A 20308-nucleotide genomic window follows, 5' to 3' on the forward strand; every position below is an offset into this window, starting at 1 on the left:
TGGACAACGTGAAGTACCTCGCGATGCTCGTCGTGGTGTGGAATCACTCTTTGCAGGACTTCTTAAAGGCGCTGGATAAGCACGAGAATAGAGGGTGGTGCGAGATGGACGCGACGAATAGGTTCTCCAACGTGCACGCGCGGGCGTTTTACTTGTTGCTCAACGTGATTGGCATGCCCGTGTTCACGTGCGTGAGCGGGTATCTGTCTAGGAGTTGGCTCAACGCGGCGAGGGAGGACGAGGCGAGCGCGGCGAATTTGTTGGTGCGCGTGCGATCTTCCACGGCGATGCTGTTGGGCACGTACACGATGTGGCAGACGCTGTACTTGGTGATAAATTATTATGACGTGACGCCGGTGCAGTGGTGGGGACCGATCGGGGTGATGTGGTATTTGTTCGCGCTCACGCTGTGGCGGATGAGCGTCTTAGTCTTGGGCGCGCTGAAAAATCGGGTGATTTTGGGTCTGTCGCTCTTCATGGGGCTCTTCGTCGGTTTTACGGAGACGCCGTCTGGGAAGAACGGCGCGGCGATATTCGATTGGCAGCGCCTCTTTGTGTACGCGGTGTACTTCTTCTTTGGTCTGTGCGTGATCAGGCCCGATCACTTAAAGCGACTGCATAGAACTGAATACGGTAAGCGCGTCGTCATTGGGCTGATCATTATGGTTTCGTCCTACGCCGGAATTTACTTGACGCTCAACTATTTCGACAAGTGCTTCGACACAGCAGAGCGCGCCATATGGTCCACGTCGCCGTACGACTCGACGTCCGTGATGTCCATGTTCAAAGGGTTCGGCGAGCGCGTATTCCTTTACTTCTTCACCGGCGTGGCGTCCTTTGCGTTCTTGGCGCTCGTTCCGAGCGACACCATGTGCTTCACCGTCATGGGCTCTCGCACGCTGTACTGCTACCTCGTGCACCTCCTCCTCATCCACGGCTTTTACCGCTTCATCAACGAGGTCTGGGCCGCCGCCCCACTGAGCTTCTACCTCCCGGTATTCGGTTTGTTCCTTCCGCTCATCGTGGGCAACGTCTTGATGCTCGGACCGGTGGTTCGCATTCTTCGGCCCGTCATCGAGCCAAGCTTTGATTTCCTCTGGCGTTCACACAAACCCGCGACGAGTATGAACGCGCTCTGATCCCGATCTCGATATCGATATCGTACTGTAAAATAAACAGAACACGCGCGACGCCGACGCACCGCTCTTCTTCGTCCGTGATTGCTCGACACCTGACGCGCTCGATTCAAACGTGGCTGTCGCTCGCACCTCTGCGCGCGTTGCGCCACATACCGTTGCGCACGCCCACGATGCGCGCGCGCGCGTTCGCCCTCGCGCGAGACGCGAGAGTGAGCGCTCACCCATCCATCATAGCCCTATCGCCCGCGATGGACGTCGTCGTCATCGCTGACCGCGCGACCGGAACGCTCTTCGCTCATCGTTTGGATTGGGCGAAACTCTGGACGTGTGCGCTCGATCGCGAGTTGGGCGAACCACTCTGCGCGGCGTTTCGCGGCGATGGGAAGGTGCTCGCGATCGGATACGGACGAGGCGTCGTGACGATCCACGCGACGGAGGACGGACGGGAGTTGAGACGAAGAGGACGAAGCGAGCGAGCGGTAGGAATCGACGAGACGATGAATGTGGGCGATTCGGGTGACCGTGATGGAAAAGGAATCACGGCGATGGTGTGGGCGGAGACTTCGCGAGCGGTGCTCGATGGATCGATGGGTGGAGTGCGTGGTGGACTGGCGACGCGTGAAGGCAGGTCGGACGGCGGTGGCGTGCAGAGCGGATCCAAAGCGGAGAGCGGCGAAGTTGGATGCCTGGTCGATTACTTCGAAAACACCGGGAAGTTGAGCACGATTGTTTTAGCACGCGAAGACGGGACGCTGGCGATGGACGTGTTCGGGATGTTTCGAACAGGGACGTGGCGCGCAGCGAGCGGGAGCAGAAGCGCGGTGGGACTTGCGGTGAGGGATGATCTCGGGTTCGTGGACGCGGTGATGCGCGATGGTTCGAGTGGATCGGTGTCGTTCACGCGATTAGATGCTTCGTACGTCGCGACGCATGCACGGGAGGTGTATTTGATGGCAACACACGCGTCGCACGTGACGACGATGTTAGAAGAGGCGAAAACCATCCTTGATCGAGCCGCGTCGAAGTATTCGTCGGGGTATCGCAAGCCGTTTTGCGCGAAATTCAACGAGTTCACGCAGTCACTGGACATGATCGAAATGGGCTCGTCGTCCATGGACGCCCGTGGTGAACTGAAAGAGCGGCTCGCACAGGTGTTGATGTGCGAGACGTTCGACGAGGCCTTGGAGCACTTCTTCATGACAAATTTCAAGTCTGGATTGGTGAAGCGTATGGCAAAAGAATGTGATACGGCGCTCACGAACGCGCACGATGGTCTCATCGCGACCTTGTCCCCGTTGATCGACGGTATCATGTTACAATTAAGATCCATTCGCGGCTTGGCTCGACTCGCGTTTGGTTCAGAAGGGATTGGGATCAGCGAGTCGAAGGTCGACGACTTGATGAAGATGTGCGAACGACTCGCGTTTGTCGTCGTCGATGTCACACGCCTGATTACGGATCGAGCGATGCAGCTTCGCGCGTTCTTCGTGTGCATCATTCGTTCCCAAATCATCGCGGATGGCGGCGACGGGCACGGAGCGCAACTCCCTGCACCACGATTAGATTTGGCTCGCAAGTTTTTGGACGTGGCGTTCGAAGATAAGCGTGGCATGTCGATGGACTATCTGGACCATGCGCTCGCTCCACGAACAGATCACGTTCTGAAGAGCTCACTTGAATTCTTACGAGCCTCGCAGTCTCGTACAGAAGCCGTCAGCTACATGTCAGATGTGAGCATGTCCGAGGTGGTGCCTCTCCGAGAGATGCTCGATTACATCATCGAGTACGCGAACGACATCATAAGTGCACCGTGCGCGTTGGTGAGCGAAAAGTGCGTCTGGATGCACGCGGGTGACGTGACCGATGGCGCCATGTTGTCTATTTTCTCGAACGCTCAAACAGTCGGAGCGCATCGAGATAGCTTTCACGTGGATGACCTGCGGGATCGCGTTCACCTCTATCGTGCTTTCGATGGAAGTTGCATTCGATCTGCGACGTTGACGACTCCGAATGAGTTGGTCGTACACGTTTGCGCGTACAAGGGCGGCTCGATCGTGCTCCTACTCAAGCCCAAGGATTCCGCCGCCGGCGTAAAGGCTCGACTCGTCCTTCTCGAAGAAGACGCCCTGGATGGGATTCCGCGCGATGGCACGAACGTGGACATTAACTCTATATCCAGTCGCGAGCGTGCGCTCCCATGCGTCGAACCGTTCGCACCTCTGGCGGTATCCGTAAATAGAGGCCTCTGCGCGGTGCTAGTCACCCCGACTCGCCTACAAGTGTACGACCTCGAGGACGACGATGACGACGACTGCGATGACGACCATGACGACAACGACGCATAATTCTCCCGTCGTGAGACTATTCGGAACTCAAACGTCGACGCGCCTGACGCGCCTGACGATGATGTAAGAACTGATAGAAGATGCAGCTAACCGTCCCGAGCTCGAAGGCGTTTTGGCATGTGCCCAAAACTCCGCACACGTCGCCGAACGGCGTGATTCCCTCGCTCTTCGCGAGACGACGTGAACGCACACTGACCGAGGTGTCATCATGGACGCCACCGCGCGCGCGCGCGCGTCCACGCGCCCGTCGTCGGCGCCGCCGCCACAGCCAAAACCTGTGAAGAAAGTCTCTCGCGCCCGCGCGCGCGTTACCCGTCGCTCGCTCGCGCTCGGAGCGTACCCGGAGGAATTTCTCGACTTGGGACCTCGCATACGAAAGGTGGTCCTGGACGACGACGCGTTCGACGCATCGGCGTACGACTTCGTGTGTGACGCGCGGTCGCCAAGCGAGTACGCCGACGACCACGTTCCAGGATCGATATCCACGCCCGTTCTGAGCGATGAGCAGCGAGCCGAGGTGGGGACGATGTACGTTCAGATTGACCCGTTCGAGGCGAAGAAGCTCGGAGCGGCGCTGGTGTCGGAGAATTTGGGAGGCATCATAAGGGAGAACTTTGCCGGCTGCGAAAAGGGAACGAAGATATTGGTGTACTGCTTTCGAGGGGGCGATCGATCGCTGAGTCTGGCGCACGTGCTGAGCAGGATCGGATTCGAGGTTTACTGGGCGCCCGGTGGGTACAAGCGCTATCGCGCCGGGGTGTTGGAGTATTTGAGAGGAATGGACAGATTTTCGTATCACATCATAGCCGGAAAGACGGGGTGCGCTAAGGGTAAGTTGTTGGACGCTCTCGAGACTGCGGGGGCGCAGGTGATCGATTTAGAGGTGATGGCGAACCATCGAGGGTCGGTCTTGGGCGAGGAGCCAGGTACGCGCGAGCAGCCGAGTCAGAAGCTGTTCGATTCGAGAATTGCGGGCAAGGCGAGGAAGTTCGATCCGTCTCGTCCGGTTTTCGTCGAAGGTGAGAGCTCAATGATCGGCAGAGTGCAAGTACCGAGCACGATGTGGGGCGCAATGCGTCGGGCCAAGGTGACGCAGCTAGAAATTCCGATGTCCGAGCGGGTGAAGTGGATACGAGCGGGTTACAAACACTTTGAGACGACGGAAACGGATCGTTTGCTCGAGTGCGTTGACGTGCTCGTAAAGCGTGTCGGCCACGAGCGCGTGAACGCGTGGAAAAAGTCGATTCACGCAGGCGAATGGAATGAGTTTGTTCAGGACATCTTAGAAAATCATTATGACGCCGCGTATGCCTCGGCGGCGGTTCGGTCTCGGCCGGAAGAGGCTGAAAACTCGACCCGTTTGTTCCTTCCCGACACAGCTGACTCAACGTACGCAGACGCCGCGGCGGCGTTGCTACGTGATTACGATCCGAACGGGTTGTGCGTGTAATTTAAGCTACTTGTTTTCTTTCGATTGCAATTGGATCACTCCTCGTCGTCATCCATATCGGCGGCGTTCTGTACCATCCCGGGGATTGCGGAAAGTCTGGCCTGGCGCTGAGCGGCTAATCTGCTCTGCTCCTCTTCCGCGAAATCCACGCTGCTAAATTGTTTTGTTTGAACCAAGAAATCCCGAAGTGTCGATTTGAACGCCGCCAAATCATTCTTGCACTGGAACATCCCGAGAACTAAGGTTTGGACCTCCGTCGGGGGCATGTTCGGGAACGACGTGCACAACAGCTGAGCGCAGTGTTCTTGCACGAATGCGGCGTTCGAAGGATACGCGGACGCTCCCTTCGTGGCGACGTCCCAAAGAGGCGCGCTCAGTTGATCGCTTTCGCTGATAGCAAAGAGATTTTGTAGGATGAGCGCGTGCAGTTTGAAACCCGGTTTGTGGAAACCATCTGTCATGACGGCAAAAATTTCGCTCATCGTCATCAGGTAAAAGCTTTGATGGAACTGGTTGCAGTACTCCGAAAGCTGGAAATACTTCATCATCTCTAAGAGCAAATTCAAACCCTCGTCCGCGACGTTGCGCTCCGTGTGACGGAATGCCCAAATGATGGAGTCGATGATGAGTTTTAAGTGCGCCGGGCTCAGGGCTACGAGCGCACGGAAGCAATGGTTTGTCACTGAACGAAGAAGCAAGAAGAACTTCAAACGATGATCGGGGAAGTCTTCGAAATTCTTCGTGATCATCGAGAGCGTACACTCGAACACGGCATCGAAGATCTTTGGAATTTCGTCCGTCATCGCGCCCTCGACCTTGTTGATGATCGCCGCGAAGAGGGACAGCACCTCGGCGTCCCTAGCATCCGGGATGTTTCTCGCGTAGTCGCCGAGGATCGGGTCATACATCTGCGGCACGAGTTGCTGAGCGACCAAATGCGGATCATCGCAACGCTCAACGAACGTTTCAATGAGCCTAAGCACCTCACGCTTGACCGAACGAAGCAGCTTGACGAGGGAAGACTTGCTCGCGTACGGACCACCCTGCGCGATGCTCTGGCTCACGAGTTCGCTGTACAACTTGTAGACGTTTAACACGTCCGCATAAATGGCAGACATTTGATTTTGGAACGGCTGTCCGAGGGACATGCACAAATGCGTGTTCGACTTGAGGATGTGCAGAATGTTCTTGATGATATCCTGATTTTTCAAGCATTCAGAGTTTTGTCGCGCCTGTGTCATGATTTGCTGCCACTGCATGTTCGGCGGAGCCATCAATCGCTGAACGTATTCCTCTCTCTTCGCTGGATTCAACTCGCTGCCAATCATGTGCCCGACGGATTCGTAGAAAGAGTGTACTTGATGCGGCTCCAAGTCACGGATGGTGTCCGAAAGACCTCGTAAGAGTTCGTCAACAAACGGCTCGTTCTCACCGACTTGCAAAATCACGAACTTGCGCTTACACTTCATTGAGATTTTCAGAAAAGTGTCACAAGCCATGTCTTGGACACCCGGGTGCGTTTCGTGCATGAACTCAAACAATTTGTTTACCACAGTCTTCAAAAATTTCCAGTGCAATCGTAAGAAGCGCGGGTACTGTCCGACGACGTACATGATGTTGGACGCGATGACGGCTTTATGATCCTTCATGCGCATGATTTCACATAAGTTGAGCAAATCGCGGATGGCAGTGACAAGGAAGCGATTCTCTTGATCCTCTTGCATCGAACCACTGATGGAACCGATGGCCCAGCAGAGCGTGTTCAGGGTGTGCCACGTGTAGTCCCGCCCATTCAGTTGTGCGTGAAGCTTCTCGAGCATAAGCGTCTCGGTGTCCTTGTGATCGAGGTGTGCGAGGTAAATCAACGTTTCACGCATAATTTTGTACTGAACCAACACATCGTTATCCTTAAGCGTCTCTCGGACGATGTTACCGTTCTCATCTTCGACGATGAGCACTTCCTCGGGCTTGGCCATTCGGGAGATCATCAATAGACGCAGCTTGCTGAATGGCGCCGAGTAGAGCACGCGGCGGTTAGCGCCGCGCTCGGCGTTTGCGACGCCGAATTCGTTCCCGAATCGGAAGTCCGCGTCCGCGCCACTGGATCCGTCGGACTGGAACACGTCGCACACCATGAAGTGCCAGTAATCGAGGCATACCTTGAAAACCTCCGGTTCCTCCACATAGGAAATGTTCAAGAGATACTCAATGCCGACGAGCATCTTTTGCTGCAACTCGCCGCTCGATTCCAAAAGCGTGATATGCGCTTTAAAGAATTGCGTCAAGAATATGCCAAGATTTTGTACGAACGCCTGCTCTTCATCCGAGCCATTCGCGTACGCCTCCGCGACGTTGACGCCACGTGGTAAGATGCCCTCCAAGTGCGTGATGGCCGTGGTGTAGAGCTTGATGAAGTGCGCATCGTACTTGGCCTCGACGTTCAAGGCACCGATCTCGGCGAGACAGAGGAAAGCGATGTTTCGATACGCCGGATTCGGTGCGAGCGCCAGCAACGTGTCCAGGAGCGTCGATTCAAAGATGTAACCGAGCGGAATCCAGGACAAGAACGCGTTAAGCGTCGTCAGCGTCGTCTTTATCAACTCTGGCTTTTGCGAGTGCGTCAACACGAACTCGCACAGCTCGTGAATCATCTTGAACTCGCTGTTCAGCGACGTTTTCAACGACCTAATCTTGTCTTGCGTCATCTCACCGCGGCTAAAATCGAATACTTCCTCGGACAACAACTTCAAAATGCTCATGCAGTTTTCGCACAGCGACTCGCCCGTCCTCGCCGCGCCGACCAAATCCGGGATGAAGCTCTGCCAGCGATGCGGCCAGTCGTGCTTCAAAATCTGCACCAACACGTTATTAATCTTGTTAATATACGCCCGATCCCTTCGGAACGTCGCCTCGTCCGCGCTCAGCTTGATGATCAAGTTGCTCACAAAGTTTTTGATCCCCTCTCTCTGTTCGTTCGGCAGCAATCCCCAGCGGTACTTGATGACGCCGTCCAGAACCTGAAGTGCGAAAAATTTCGTGTTCGCGTTTGTCGACGTCTCTAAAATCGCATCCACCTTGGTCCACGTCTGTTCGTGCTCCTGAAGCGCCTGGAGCGTTTGCTCCGCCTCGGCGCGCTGCGCTCGCGAGAGGTCAACGTCGTCAGTCTCCGAGTCTGTCGAGATTCACGCACATCCACGCCCAAATCACCTTCACCCCCCCACGCATCGCTTCACACCACCTCAAACCCTCCTCCAGCGCCCTCGGCCGCGCGCGCGCGACCGCGCACGACGTTCCGTCGCGCGTCGCCTTCGCGCGCGCCTTCGCGCGATCTCGCCCTCCGCCCGCGCGTCCGTCCTCCGTCGTCCACCCCTCGCGCCCACCCCCGCTCCCGACCCCACGCGCGTGGACGCCATCATCCTCCCACCCCCCATCCCTCGCTCGCCCACTCCGCATCCACCACGCGCGCGCGCGCCGCGCGTTCATCCATTCATTCATTCATTCATTCATCCATCGACGCCACGCATCCCGCGTCATCGCCCCCGTCCCCCCGTTATCGTCCACCGTCGACGCACGCACCGCGCTCGGGTCGCTCCCGTAAAACCGTTCGACGCATCGATCGAGCGCCTCGACGTCGCCCGCGAGGACGTCCTCGATCGTCGTCCCCATCGCGCGCGCGTCGCGTTCAACGGCTCGCGACGCGTCCGCGCGTGGGCGTCGATCGATCGATCGATCGATCGTCGAAAGGGGCGAGACGTCGGTCGATGAAAAGATGTCCCGATCGACGCCTTTCGCGTCACACACCTTTCGACGCGCGGACGCGTCGATTCGGTCGAACGATCGATCGATCGACGCACGCGTCGAAAGGGGCGAGACGTCGGTCGATTAAAAGATGTACCGATCGACGCCTTTCGAATCACACACCTTTCGACGCGCGGACGCGTCGATTCGGTCGAACGATCGGTGCGCCCGTCACCGCGCGCGCCGGACGCGGACCCGCGGGCGCGCGCGCGATGCCCACGGTGCCGATGGATCTCTTCGTCGCCGCGACGCACGCGCTGGAGGGGGCGGACGCGGCGTCGATGGGCGATCGCGCGTCTTGGGCGGGACGACGGCGGAATGATGATGATGTTGATGTTGATGACGACGACGACGACGACGACGACGACGACGGCGCGCCGGAGTTTGCGTTTGATTCCGATTCGAGCTCGTGGACGTCGAGCGATGCCGAGACGGGGCGCGAGACGGATTGCGAGACGGATTGCGACTCGATCGACGCGAGCGAACTTCCGAGTTGGTTGACGCGCGTGCGGGACGGCGCGAACGTCGCGGAGGATGAACACACGGACGCCGCGCACGCGGAACCGCCGAGAACGAGGAATGAGATTGAGCTCGAGGCACGAAAAGTGGTGGTGATCGAGGATATTGATGCGGGAGAGGCGATTCGGAGCGTCGGGCGGGTGACGAGCGTGGTGGGACGCGTCGTCGTCGTCGCGAGCGCGCCGGGGCGACGAGGGGGTGATGGCGACGGCGATACCCTGGACGAGGAGAGCGTGTTGTGTCTGAAGGATCGACGAGGTTTGGGGGCGATCGAGGAGGTTTTTGGGCCGGTGAGCTCGCCGTTGTACTCGGTGCGGTTGCCGACGGCGGAGGACGCGGGTCGGGCGCCTCCCGAGGTCGAGGTGGATGACGAGGTGTTCGTCGTCGTCGGACGGTCGAGGATGATTCCAAACGTGAAGAATCTTTATAAAAAGGGGTACGACGCGAGCGGCAAGGACGATGAGGAGGTGGCGGAGGACGAGGAGTTCAGCGACGACGAGAAGGAGGCGGCGGCCAAGGCGGCGCGGAAAAAGCCGGCGAAGAAACGATCGGCGAGCGCGCGCGGAGGACGGAGCGGGGGGTCGAACGGGCCGCCACCGCCGCCACCACCCGTCATGGGCGGCGGTGGGTACTTCGGGATGCAGGGTTTGCCGCGACCGCCGCCGCCGGGTCGCGCGCCGGGGGCGAACCAGAACGCGCCGACGATGTACGTCCCGGTGACGTACGACGCGCAGGGACAACCGGTGATCATGATGCCGCAGGGCTACGGCGGCGCGAACCGCGCACCGCCACCGCCGCCACCGCCGCCACCGCCGAGATCGTAGATACGTGTGTGTGAAACGACTCGCTCTTTTTTTGTTCTATTTCAACCACGGCGATTCACGTGTACAGCGACTCGTTCGTCTCTCGATCCCCCGACGATGCCGGCACCAAACGTTCCACCGCCGCCGCGTCGTACCCGACCAAACCGAAAGCACTTCTCTCAACCGCGCGCCCTAACCCGTGCGTCACCCTCAGCGCCTCGCTCGTCGAGCACCGCGCGTGCGCCGGCGCGTACAACGCCCGCACGCGCGTCCCGCGCGCGTCCAAAGCCGCGAGCGCGATCGCCAACACCCCGTCCCCTCCGTTCACCCCACGCTCTCCCAGCGGTCGTTTCACGATCCCAACATCGTCCGACCACCGCGCGCCGTTACGCACGTCCTCGTACGCCAGAAAACTTTCCTCGTCTCTCCGCTCGAGCTCCAGCGCCTCGTCCCGCGTCGCGCATATAAAACACACCTCCGTCACGTCCTCGATCGATTCGATCGCCTCCAGCACCGCGTACGACACCAACGCCGCGCCATCGCTCCCGTCGCACCGCGCGTTCACCGCGATGAGCGCGACGTCCGGCGTCGACGCCATCGCACAGATGTCTTCAGAAGACATTCTCGATGATTCCACCCCCGCCCCCGCGCGCGTCGCGTCGTCGTCGACGTCCCGCATCGACGTCACGGACGCGAACGTCCCATCGCGCCCGTCGCCGAACCCGGCGAGGACGACGGCGACGCCGGCGCGCGCGCAATCGGCGGCGCCGACGAGCACGCGCATGGATGTGGCGTTGACCCTAGAGGCGTTTTTTTTATAAAGCCACCGTAACGCACGCGACGCGACCGCGTCGACGCGCGCGCGGGCGACGGGACGCCGCGACGCGGCCGCGACGCGGGCGAGAAAAAATAAATGTACGCGCACGAGCGATCGGGGTACGCGGCGACGCGACGACGGGCGACGCGAGACGCGCTTGATGGGGACCCGGTGCGCGTGATGGATGCGGCGCGAGCGATGCGGATGACGTTGGAGCGATCGATCGAGGGACGCGAGGGGGGGTCGGAGGACGCGATCGAGCGCGCGCGCGCGTGCGTGGAGAACCTGGACGCGATCGAGCGCGAGCTCGAGAAGGATGCGGCGTCGGATCGACGCGCGGGGATGGATGAGGCGAGCAAGGACGCGGAGCTGGCGCGCGTGCAGAGCGAGGCGGAGGAGCGTGAACGCGATCCCAGGGTGAAGGCGCTGATCGAAGACGCGAAGACGCTCGCGATGGCGCCCGAAGGTACGACGCGTGGGAGAGAATTGACGATGGCGTTCGCGGAAAAGATGGAACGCGCGCTCGCTCTGGAGCCGGATTTTTATCAGGCGTCTCTGCAGCTCGCGATGGTGTATCAAGCGCACGGGTACGTCGCGAGCGCGATCGAGCGCGTCACCGCGGCGTACGATCACACGCCTGGGTGCTTTCTCGCCTACGCACTCGCGGGGCAGATGTACGAGGACGTGGGACTGTACAATCGAGCCGAGGAGGAATACGCCAAGTGCGTCGGCGTCTCGTTTGATTTCGCCGACGCGTGGGTGTCGCTGGCGCGACTATCGGTGAACAAGTTCGGCGCAATCTCGAGCGCGATTCATTTGATGCGCGTCGCCAAGCTCGGTGGGCCCGAGGCAAAATTCACGAAACCAGGAAAGCATCCTCTGTTGCTGTTCTCACTCGCGCACGCGTTACATCTCACCGGATACTCCGCCGAACCGACGAGTCTGTACACGCAAGCCCTCCACGCGGGCGCCGGCGTCATGGCGATTTATCCATTGTGCAAGCTGGCGAACGATTGCGCCGACGATGAGGGCGCGTCGATGTGGGCGAAGACTTGGAGAGACGCGCGGGACGCGTGTCGAGAAGACGATTCGAGCGCCGACTCATTCTTCGCGTCTCTCGAGGTTTTCAACGCCGCAAGCGCTGGGCCGCAGTGGCACGAAATTCTCAATTCAAAAGTTCGCGCGTACGAAATCATCGCTAATCGCGATGTGGACGGTCTCGTGCGCGCGCCGACGCTCTTCACCTCGGATTCTCTGGAAACGTTGACCGAGTCGGATGAAATCTTAGACGAAGTCGTCGTGCTCAAGGGTGCGCACGCGAAGTTTCCCGGAGTCGTCGAGGAGAAAATCAATCGAGTGGGCGTTCTAAAAGACTTCAAAGCGATAATCACGGACGGAAAGGCGAGGCGCACGCGAGGTGAGATCATCGCACAGAGACGCGTTCGCGAAGTCGCGACGGATGAATTCGGACGGAAGTGCACCGTCCGCGTGCGCGCGTGCTTCGTTCCAGATCAAGCTGCCGCCGATGATGTCGTTCTCATCGCAAAGAGCGTTTGCATACTCTCCGCGGCGAGCGCGTACGACAAGACTGCGGACATGGCGTCGTCGGAGTACGACGACAAAATGTATGCTCGAGAGATGACGAATCGAGGTCTGAGTGGCGACTCGAGCGCAACGATGCGAGAGGTCGACGTCAAAGACGCGTGCACGCGCGTCATGGGCATCGATGACGTTTCGAGTGATATCATCGCCCAGGCTGAGATCGTGATGCGCGCCTTCAGGGACGCCGTCCGGGACGAGCGGAACGTCATCCAGGACGCTCGATACGACGCGTACGCCGCCGTCAGCGCTCCGTTGTTCCTGAACCTCGACTTCATCGTCGAAAGCGGCGAGACACCGCGAGCGCACTTTTTGGGTGTCGGAGAGCGACCGGGTTTCCGACTCGAGCGCGAGCGCGCCTTCGTCCGAGACGTCTGGTCTCGCGTCGTCGACGCGCTCGACGACGACTTCGCCGACGCCGACGCCAGAGACGACGAATTCATCAAAATCGTCGTGAAGTCGTAAACGCGCGGCTTTAAACAACATCGAATCATCGTGTTACAAAATCATCGCTCGCTCTCCTCGACAGCGGGCGCCAGAACCGTGTTCACCGCGATCGCTTTCGGCGTCGGAATCGCTTTGGGCGCCGGAATCGTCTTCCGAACCGCCTCGGCTGTGTTCGCCTTGGCGTTCGTCAAGCATCCGAGCACCCCCACCCGTGGCTTCGGGATCACCGCTACCCGTCGTCCCGCGCCCTCGTCGTCGACGCGGGCCCCACCCGGCGTCGTCTCGTCCCCACCTTTCGAGCGCTTGCCGCCTCGCCCGCGCTCCGCCCCCGGTCGCGGAAATCCCGCCGCATCGCTCGACCGCTTCGTCCCACCCACCACGGCGGTGGGCGAGGTGACGAAGAACGAAACCGACGCCTCGTTCACCGACCCGCGCGCCCTGCGTCGTCCACGTCGCGTCAGTCGAGCGCCCATCGTTCGCCTCTGCGCGCGTCACGTTCCCCTCGCGAAGGACGATTCGCCTCCACCTCGATCGCGTCCGCGCCCGCGCCGCGCCCGCGCGCGCGTCTACGAGGATGAAAACGCGCGGCAAAAAAATACATCCATCCGTCGCGCGCGCGTCACGCACCCGTGGACGCGGTCGCGGGGCATCGAACGCGTCGCGGCGCGATGTGCCGCGCGCGGCGGTGGCGGGGCGCGTTCGATGCGCCGCGCGTCAGGACGCGACGCGCGATCGACGCGCGCGCGTCGAGGACGGGCGAGGGTAACGATCGCGTCGACGCGCGTCGAGGACGAGCGCGAGGAGACGACGACGGGGCGACGGCGTCGCGAGACGGGTAGATCCGGTCGCGCGCGGCGCGCCGACTTTGACCGACGCGCGACCGCGGTGAATCGAGCGCGTTCGCGCACGCGCTCGGCGGACGATGGAGCTCGATGCGGATGGGAACGTGCGATCGGGCGAGGACGCGGCGCAGCGCGAGGCGGTGGCGAGAGAGGCGGAGGAGCGGCGCGGCACGGCGCTGGCGAGCGTGCTCGAACCGGCGGCGCGCGAGCGGTTGAGTCGAATAGCGATCGTGAAGCCGGAGAAGGCGCGGGCGTTGGAGGAGAGCATCTTACGCGCGGCGCAGAGCGGGAAAGTGCACCGGGTGAGCGAACAGGCTTTGATCGGGATGTTGGAATCGAGCGCGACGGGCGCGGCGGGCGCGACCGGCGGACGCGTCGGTAGCATAACATTCGACCGTCGACGAAACGCCTTCGACGAGGACGACGAAGACTGAGACCGCGAATGTTTTCATCGTTGAAATCATCATCGCGCGCGCGACGAGGATGAAATTGAGTTGAACCTACGTATTTCGTGACGTTTCAAAGCGACGCGACGCGCGAGCGAGAGACTCCTCACTTAGATGCACGCGCGCCCTCGATGTCCCCGACCGACGACTTCGACTCCAAGGTTCTCGAGCACGCCGCCGAGCGCCTGCGCACCTTGGCGCTCGAAGACGAACGACGAGAAAAACTCGAAAGTGAAAATGCATCGCTCAAGAGAGAAGTCGCGAGCTTACGACGAAACGGCGCGACTGGAAGCTCGCAATCGTCCTTCCCGCGACGGAGCGCGAGTCACGAGTCGCTCATGGAGCAATCACCGAGCGAGCGACGACGGATGGCGGCGTTTCGCACGAAGACGCATCGATTCGTGGTGCGAGACGTGCGGGACGGCGACGAAGACGCCGGCGACGTAGACGACGTCGATGCGGGCGTGGCGGCGGACGACGACGGGCATTTCACGAGCGCGGGTGAAACGTTTAGGGCGGTCGAGAGCTCGACGGCGGTGATGGGGTCGTCTGATTCGTTGGCGTCGTACGAGGGCGCGGATGCGAGCGCGAGAAAGAAGAGCGGCGACGGAGCGACCAAGGCGGCGTTCGAACTCGTCCTGGCGAACGACGAGGGCGTGGAAGTGCTGGAACCGAGAGATCGGAGGATTCGAACGCGACAAAAGGGGCTTCCACACAGCAAGTTTTCCTGGCTCGACTCCCCGAGGAACGCGCTGGTGGTTAAGAAGATTCACGATGAAGCGGCGACGAAGATGATGCGACGGGCAGTGAAGGCGTTGGAGGGGCAAGGCATCACTTCTTGGCTCGAAAGAGCGGTGTGGGACGATGCGGTAGATTTACAGTGCTCGTGCAAGACGTGGGACGAGAAGGATGACACATTTCGACTCGACTCGATCATCGATTTCGTTGTCGTGTTGGGCGGTGACGGCACGATCCTGTGGGCGACCAAGTACTTCCCCAAGGCGATGCCCCCAGTGGTTCCGTTCGCCATGGGCTCACTTGGGTTCTTGACCTCGCATAGGGTCGAGGACATGGAGAAGACGCTCCTCGACGTGTGCCTCGGCGACTTCACTCTGTCTCTGCGCAGCAGACTCGTCGCCAAGGTCGTCACCGTAGATGGCAAGCACTCACCTTGGCGCTACGTCCTGAACGAAGTCCTGATCGACCGAGGTCCGAAGCCGGTGATGGTCGAGCTCGACATCGCTGTCGATGGTTACAAGGTCACCAAGGTTGCGGCGGACGGCGTCATCGTCGCCACCGCCACGGGATCCACCGCGTACAGCCTCGCGGCTGGGGGGTCGATGGTGCACCCCGGAGTCCCCGCGCTCCTAATGACACCGATTTGCCCGCACACACTGTCGTTCCGACCGGTGGTCCTCCCGGACTCGGTCGTGGTCACCATCACCTGTCCGCCCAAGGCGAGAAACACCGCGTGGGTCGCGTTCGACGGCAAGTCCCAAACCGAGCTTGCACGCGGCGACTCCGTCGTCTGCCGCGTCGCCGCTTACCCCGTCCCAACCGTCTGCGCGCACGGCGAAAACACCGACTGGTTCGCCGCGGTGAAGAACAGTCTCGGATGGAACACGCGCTGCGCCGACCAGAAGCCGCACGAACTGTCGGCGTCGCCTCAATGACGCACTCCTCGCGCGCGAACGTAAACGACCGAGACGACGTGACGACCCGCGCACCCACTGTTTTCGTCGTATCTGTAACACCATCCATCCATACGAACACCACGTCTTCGCCTCTTCGCCACCGCGCGCGTCTCCCGTCGCCGTCCCGCGCTATCCCTCACTCTCCGCCTCGCCGCCGTCGCCGCGTGCGATGGCGACGAACGCCACCGGACAGGTCCAACCGAGCGGTCCGCACCCGTGGAAAGGGTTCGCCTCCGGTTCGCTCGGCGCCATGGCGAGCGGCGCGGTGACGCACCCGATAGACTTGGTCAAGGTGAGGATGCAGCTCAGAGGCGACGTCGCGGACGCGGCGAGCGTCGCGTCGAACACCCGGTGCCCCGGGATGATTCGCACTTTCGGACACATCGTGAAGCGTGAGGGGGTGCTGGCGTTGTACAAAGGGCTCACGGCGTCGTTGATGCGACAGGCGACGTTCATCGGGACAAAGTTCGGGTCGTACGACGCGCTCAAGGCGGCGGCGCGGACGGCGGAGGATAGCGATGGGAAGTTGCCGTTTTGGAAGATGACGGCGTGCGGGATCGGAGCCGGGGCGATCGGGGCAGCGGTTGGTAATCCCGCGGATTTGGCCATGGTTCGCATGCAGGCGGACGGGCGATTGCCGCCCGAGTTGAGGAGGAACTATAGGCACGGCGGCGACGCGTTGGCGCGAGTGGTCAGGGAGGAGGGCGTCTTCGCGCTCTGGCGCGGGTGCGCGCCCACGGTGAATCGAGCGATGATCGTCACGGCGAGTCAGATGGCGGTGTATGATCAGGCGAAGCACTACATCTTGGAACACACGCCTCTGCGGGACGGGTTGGCGGCGCAGACGGGCGCATCCTTCGCTGCGGGCGTCGTCGCCGCCCTCACGTCCAATCCCATAGACCTCGCGAAATCGCGATTGATGAGCATGAAGGCGGATAAAAATGGTAAGATGCCGTACAACGGCACGCTCGATTGCATCGCGAAGACGATCCAGCGCGAGGGCTTCTCCGCCGTCTACAAAGGTCTCGTCCCGACCACCGCGCGTCAGGTCCCGCTCAACGTCGTGCGCTTTGTCAGCGTCGAGCGGATCAAAGCCCTCCTCGAACCGCTCTGAGCGAATCCCACGTATTGTTTTCATTCCTTCTTTCGTTGAAATAACGAGCATTGTTATTGGCGACGCGTCGCCAACAGAATACGGGACGAACGCCTCGACGTCACTCTCCGACGCTTCACCGCGCTGAAGATGCCGTCGACCTCCGCGAGTGCGATCGAAGATCTCGCAGCGACCGCGCGCGAGCTACACCGCGACGCGTTCGCGCGAAACGGCTCGGCCGAACCGCTCAGAGGCGATGCGCACGCAGAGTACCTGCGCGGCGGACTGGGCGCGCTCCCACAAGTCTTCGTCTCGCTCGATGCCTCGCGAGCTTGGATGGCGTACTGGTGCGTGCACGGTCTCGCCGTGCTCGGAAGGGTGCTCGACGATGAGGTCCGGACGCGGGTGGTTGGGTTTCTGGACGCGTGCGTCGACGCGCGGCGCGGCGGTTTCGGCGGCGGACCGGGACAGATGGGACATCTGGCGACGACGTACGCGGCGACGGCGGCACTGGTCACGATCGGCGGAGATGATGCGCGAGAAGTGATCGCTCGAGCGGACGTGAAGCGTTTTTTGATGTCGTTGAAGGAGAAAGAAACGGGCGGGTTTCGCGTGCACGAGGGCGGCGAGGCAGACGCGCGCGGATGTTATGCCGCGATGGCGTCAGCGCATATGTGCGGATGCCTGGATAATGACGTGCGAAGTGGCGTGGGGGCGTACGTGTCGAGGTGTCAGACGTACGAAGGTGGGATCGGGGGAGAACCTGGAGGTGAGGCGCACGGCGGATACACGTATTGCGGACTCGCCGCGTGCGCGCTTGCGGGCGATTTTGGGACGTTAGATTTGGAGAACCTCGAGCGTTGGCTCGTGAACAGGCAAGGTGAGATCGAGGGTGGGTTCAGCGGTCGAACTAATAAGCTTGTCGACGGTTGCTACTCGTTTTGGCAGGGCGGATGTTTTCCGCTATTGCGTCGAGCGAACGACGTGATGCTGTTGCAATTCATGGAGAGAAGTAAAATGACTGTCGGTGGTCGTACCGTCGTGGGTTCGGACGATCTTGGGCTCGAGGCGCGCGTATTAGGAGCGTGTGCGGCGACCATGTTCACATCGGGCGCGTTCGAATCTTCGTCGACACCTGCGGCGTTTTCGAGTGGCGCGTTGCAAGGATGGATTCTCGATTGTTGTCAGAGCGATAACGGCGCTGGTGGTCTTCGAGACAAACCGGGAACGGGTCGCGATCACTATCATACGTGCTACTGCCTCAGTGGACTGAGTCTTGCGCAGCACCACGGTCGATGCGGTCTCGTCGAGGTCGTCGGTCCCGCGGAGTCCAACGCGCTCGTCGAGATCGAACCTCTCGTCAACGTGGTCAAACACAAGTACGAGACGTGGATGCGCGCCCTGACGTGAATGAGTCGTCGTCAAATAGTTTGAATAGTACCGCTATCCTAGAATTTACTAAAACTAAATGCGCTATCGACGATTGCTATTTCGTCGCTCACGCGCTTTGAGCTCTCGCGCGAAGAACTGAGCCGCGGCGATGAACGCCGTCGCGACAACCGTCCGAACCAACGCGCAACGATCCTTCGTATCCTTCGTATCGAACCCCTCGCCATCAACGACCCCGTCCGTCTCCTCGTCCGCTTGTCCCATCAAATCCGCTAAACTGCGCTCTTTCAACGCGTTCAATACGTACCCGTCACGCTGCCCAACCTTTAGCGCGCTTTGCTCCAACAACCACTTTTCAAACATATTCCTGAATAAACGCGCCTTCGCTCTGACCCGTACGGTGGAGTATACCACGCACAATCGCTCGCCTCTCGGCGTCGTCGCTTGGTCGACGTATCGCTCCTCCACGCTCATCTCCATCATGTTCGCTGCGTATTTCGGCACCACCCGCGTCGTCCGCCGCAGCGCCTCCCGGTCGAATCTCGAGTACTCGGTGTACGCCTGCGACTTCCGAGCGACCCGCGCGAGCCATTTCGGGAGGTTCAATCGCGGCTCGCTGTACACCGTCCTCGAGCACGACCGCGAGCCGTCGTGCACGTCCTCAGCTTCCCAGCGGGACATGCGCAAGCCGTGGACGTGCACATCGCGCTGGAACGATCGGGAGAGCATGAGGTCGTAGTACTGCTCGGCGGTGATTGGATAAACGGTCTCGTACGTTGCCGAGCGCGGCATCGCGAGCGACGCCCGGGGGTGGCCCTGGGTGGGCTAGATGGAGGCTATTTATGAAGACTCGAAGCGAGCGCGGCGGCGAGCAATCACAAGGGCTCAAAGGGCGTGACACGACGCGTGTGATCGTGTGCGTTTCAACGTATTATTCACTCAACGCGCCGAGAAGTCGTGCGATCGTCGCGGTCGGCGACGTTCTATCAGTCGCTGTCGTCGTCAACCAAAACCATCGGTTTCGGCGCAGACACCTCCTTCGTCTCCACCTTGGTCTCCTCCTTCGCCTCCTCCCGCTCACTCTTCACCTCTTCCTTCACCTCCACTTTCTTCTTCTTGATAACAAGCTTGGGAACCGTCTTACCCTTGGACTTCAACATGCGCGCGTACGCGTCTCGCTGCGCCTCTGGACTCCCGAGCAACCCGTGCTCCATCAACCAAATCTCCGCCATCGTGCTCTTCGGGTTCTGCGTGCGCAGGGACGTGTAGAATTTCCGCAGCGGATCACTCTCGTCCGGCGCGTCGCGCTTCTGTCCCAGCAAATCGTACTTGCTCTCAACCTCTTTCGCCGCCTGCTTTTTCTTCGCCGCCGGTTTCTTCTTCTTCGTCGCCTTCTTCTTCTTCGTCGCCGTCGTCTTCTTCGTCGCCGTCGCCTTCTTCGTCACCTTCGTCTTCGTCGCCGTCGTCTTCGCCTGTTTCGGCGGCATCGCAAGCGTCACGTCGTCGCGGACGAATCCACAATCACAATCGCCCGCGCGTCGAAATCAAAATCAATGCGTCCCTCGAGCGCCCACGCGCGCGCTCGACGTCGACTCACGATCGCTCCCACGCGCGTCCGAGCGCGGACGTCCGAGCGCGCGCGACGACGACGCGTCGACGCCTCCGGCGCGTGGTCGTTCGCGCGTCCGGCGCCGATCGGTCGTCGCCCACGCCTCGGGCACGGTCCCTAAACCCGAAACCCTACACCCTACACCGCTCAAAATTATTTTTTCGCGCGCGCGTCCATCAGCGCGTGCGATGCCCATCGTCGACCGTCGCGGCTATGTGTACTGTTCGCCCACACGTGGACATTGACGCATGCGTCAAAAGGTGATTCGAAAGGTGACGCGGGATGAACATCGAACGCGCGACGGTCGTTCGACGCGTA

The 20308-nt window shown here is 60.6% G+C and overlaps 14 protein-coding genes across 14 annotated transcripts; 9 read left to right on the forward strand and 5 right to left on the reverse strand.

Annotated features, from left to right (window-relative positions):
• OT_ostta02g03465 (hypothetical protein) lies at nt 1-1139 on the forward strand (the record flags this gene model as incomplete). Its single annotated transcript, XM_003075140.2, has 1 exon — nt 1-1139. A coding segment is annotated over one exon (1139 nt), but the record flags the coding sequence as incomplete, so codon positions are not given.
• A 170-nt stretch (nt 1140-1309) lies between these two features.
• Nucleotides 1310-3484, forward strand: OT_ostta02g03470 (Anaphase-promoting complex subunit 4 long domain; the record flags this gene model as incomplete). Its single annotated transcript, XM_003075141.1, has 1 exon — nt 1310-3484. The coding sequence occupies one exon, from the start codon at nt 1310-1312 to the stop codon at nt 3482-3484; it is 2175 nt and encodes a 724-aa protein (XP_003075189.1).
• A 208-nt stretch (nt 3485-3692) lies between these two features.
• On the forward strand, nt 3693-4934 carry OT_ostta02g03480 (tRNA 2-selenouridine synthase; the record flags this gene model as incomplete). The annotated part of the gene is made up of 1 exon (XM_003075142.1): nt 3693-4934. One exon carries the CDS (start codon nt 3693-3695, stop codon nt 4932-4934), a length of 1242 nt encoding a protein of 413 aa, XP_003075190.1.
• Nucleotides 4935-4969: 35 nt separating this feature from the next.
• On the reverse strand, nt 4970-8600 carry OT_ostta02g03490 (Armadillo-type fold; the record flags this gene model as incomplete). Its single annotated transcript, XM_022985114.1, has 2 exons — nt 4970-8068; nt 8511-8600. The coding sequence occupies 2 exons, from the start codon at nt 8598-8600 to the stop codon at nt 4970-4972; spliced, it is 3189 nt and encodes a 1062-aa protein (XP_022840800.1).
• Nucleotides 8601-8944: 344 nt separating this feature from the next.
• On the forward strand, nt 8945-10075 carry OT_ostta02g03500 (Translation elongation/initiation factor/Ribosomal, beta-barrel; the record flags this gene model as incomplete). The annotated part of the gene is made up of 1 exon (XM_022985115.1): nt 8945-10075. The coding sequence occupies one exon, from the start codon at nt 8945-8947 to the stop codon at nt 10073-10075; it is 1131 nt and encodes a 376-aa protein (XP_022840801.1).
• Nucleotides 10076-10130: 55 nt separating this feature from the next.
• OT_ostta02g03510 (unnamed product) lies at nt 10131-10652 on the reverse strand (the record flags this gene model as incomplete). The annotated part of the gene is made up of 1 exon (XM_022985116.1): nt 10131-10652. The coding sequence occupies one exon, from the start codon at nt 10650-10652 to the stop codon at nt 10131-10133; it is 522 nt and encodes a 173-aa protein (XP_022840802.1).
• Nucleotides 10653-11051: 399 nt separating this feature from the next.
• On the forward strand, nt 11052-12935 carry OT_ostta02g03520 (Tetratricopeptide repeat-containing domain; the record flags this gene model as incomplete). Its single annotated transcript, XM_003083365.2, has 1 exon — nt 11052-12935. The coding sequence occupies one exon, from the start codon at nt 11052-11054 to the stop codon at nt 12933-12935; it is 1884 nt and encodes a 627-aa protein (XP_003083413.2).
• Nucleotides 12936-12976: 41 nt separating this feature from the next.
• OT_ostta02g03530 (unnamed product) lies at nt 12977-13567 on the reverse strand (the record flags this gene model as incomplete). Its single annotated transcript, XM_022985117.1, has 2 exons — nt 12977-13355; nt 13545-13567. 2 exons carry the CDS (start codon nt 13565-13567, stop codon nt 12977-12979), a joined length of 402 nt encoding a protein of 133 aa, XP_022840803.1.
• Nucleotides 13568-13839: 272 nt separating this feature from the next.
• On the forward strand, nt 13840-14193 carry OT_ostta02g03540 (DNA-binding TFAR19-related protein; the record flags this gene model as incomplete). The annotated part of the gene is made up of 1 exon (XM_022985118.1): nt 13840-14193. One exon carries the CDS (start codon nt 13840-13842, stop codon nt 14191-14193), a length of 354 nt encoding a protein of 117 aa, XP_022840804.1.
• Nucleotides 14194-14336: 143 nt separating this feature from the next.
• On the forward strand, nt 14337-15878 carry OT_ostta02g03550 (ATP-NAD kinase, PpnK-type, all-beta; the record flags this gene model as incomplete). The annotated part of the gene is made up of 1 exon (XM_003075149.2): nt 14337-15878. One exon carries the CDS (start codon nt 14337-14339, stop codon nt 15876-15878), a length of 1542 nt encoding a protein of 513 aa, XP_003075197.2.
• Nucleotides 15879-16068: 190 nt separating this feature from the next.
• On the forward strand, nt 16069-17013 carry OT_ostta02g03560 (Mitochondrial substrate/solute carrier; the record flags this gene model as incomplete). Its single annotated transcript, XM_022985119.1, has 1 exon — nt 16069-17013. One exon carries the CDS (start codon nt 16069-16071, stop codon nt 17011-17013), a length of 945 nt encoding a protein of 314 aa, XP_022840805.1.
• A 129-nt stretch (nt 17014-17142) lies between these two features.
• OT_ostta02g03570 (Prenyltransferase/squalene oxidase) lies at nt 17143-18402 on the forward strand (the record flags this gene model as incomplete). The annotated part of the gene is made up of 1 exon (XM_003075150.1): nt 17143-18402. One exon carries the CDS (start codon nt 17143-17145, stop codon nt 18400-18402), a length of 1260 nt encoding a protein of 419 aa, XP_003075198.1.
• Nucleotides 18403-18465: 63 nt separating this feature from the next.
• Nucleotides 18466-19173, reverse strand: OT_ostta02g03580 (unnamed product; the record flags this gene model as incomplete). The annotated part of the gene is made up of 1 exon (XM_003075151.2): nt 18466-19173. One exon carries the CDS (start codon nt 19171-19173, stop codon nt 18466-18468), a length of 708 nt encoding a protein of 235 aa, XP_003075199.2.
• A 194-nt stretch (nt 19174-19367) lies between these two features.
• OT_ostta02g03590 (unnamed product) lies at nt 19368-19868 on the reverse strand (the record flags this gene model as incomplete). The annotated part of the gene is made up of 1 exon (XM_022985120.1): nt 19368-19868. The coding sequence occupies one exon, from the start codon at nt 19866-19868 to the stop codon at nt 19368-19370; it is 501 nt and encodes a 166-aa protein (XP_022840806.1).
• Between the last annotated feature and the right edge of the window lie 440 nt (nt 19869-20308).

The sequence above is a fragment of the Ostreococcus tauri genome (assembly GCF_000214015.3).
Source record: "Ostreococcus tauri WGS project CAID00000000 data, contig chromosome 02, whole genome shotgun sequence".
In the NCBI taxonomy this organism is placed as follows: domain Eukaryota; kingdom Viridiplantae; phylum Chlorophyta; class Mamiellophyceae; order Mamiellales; family Bathycoccaceae; genus Ostreococcus; species Ostreococcus tauri.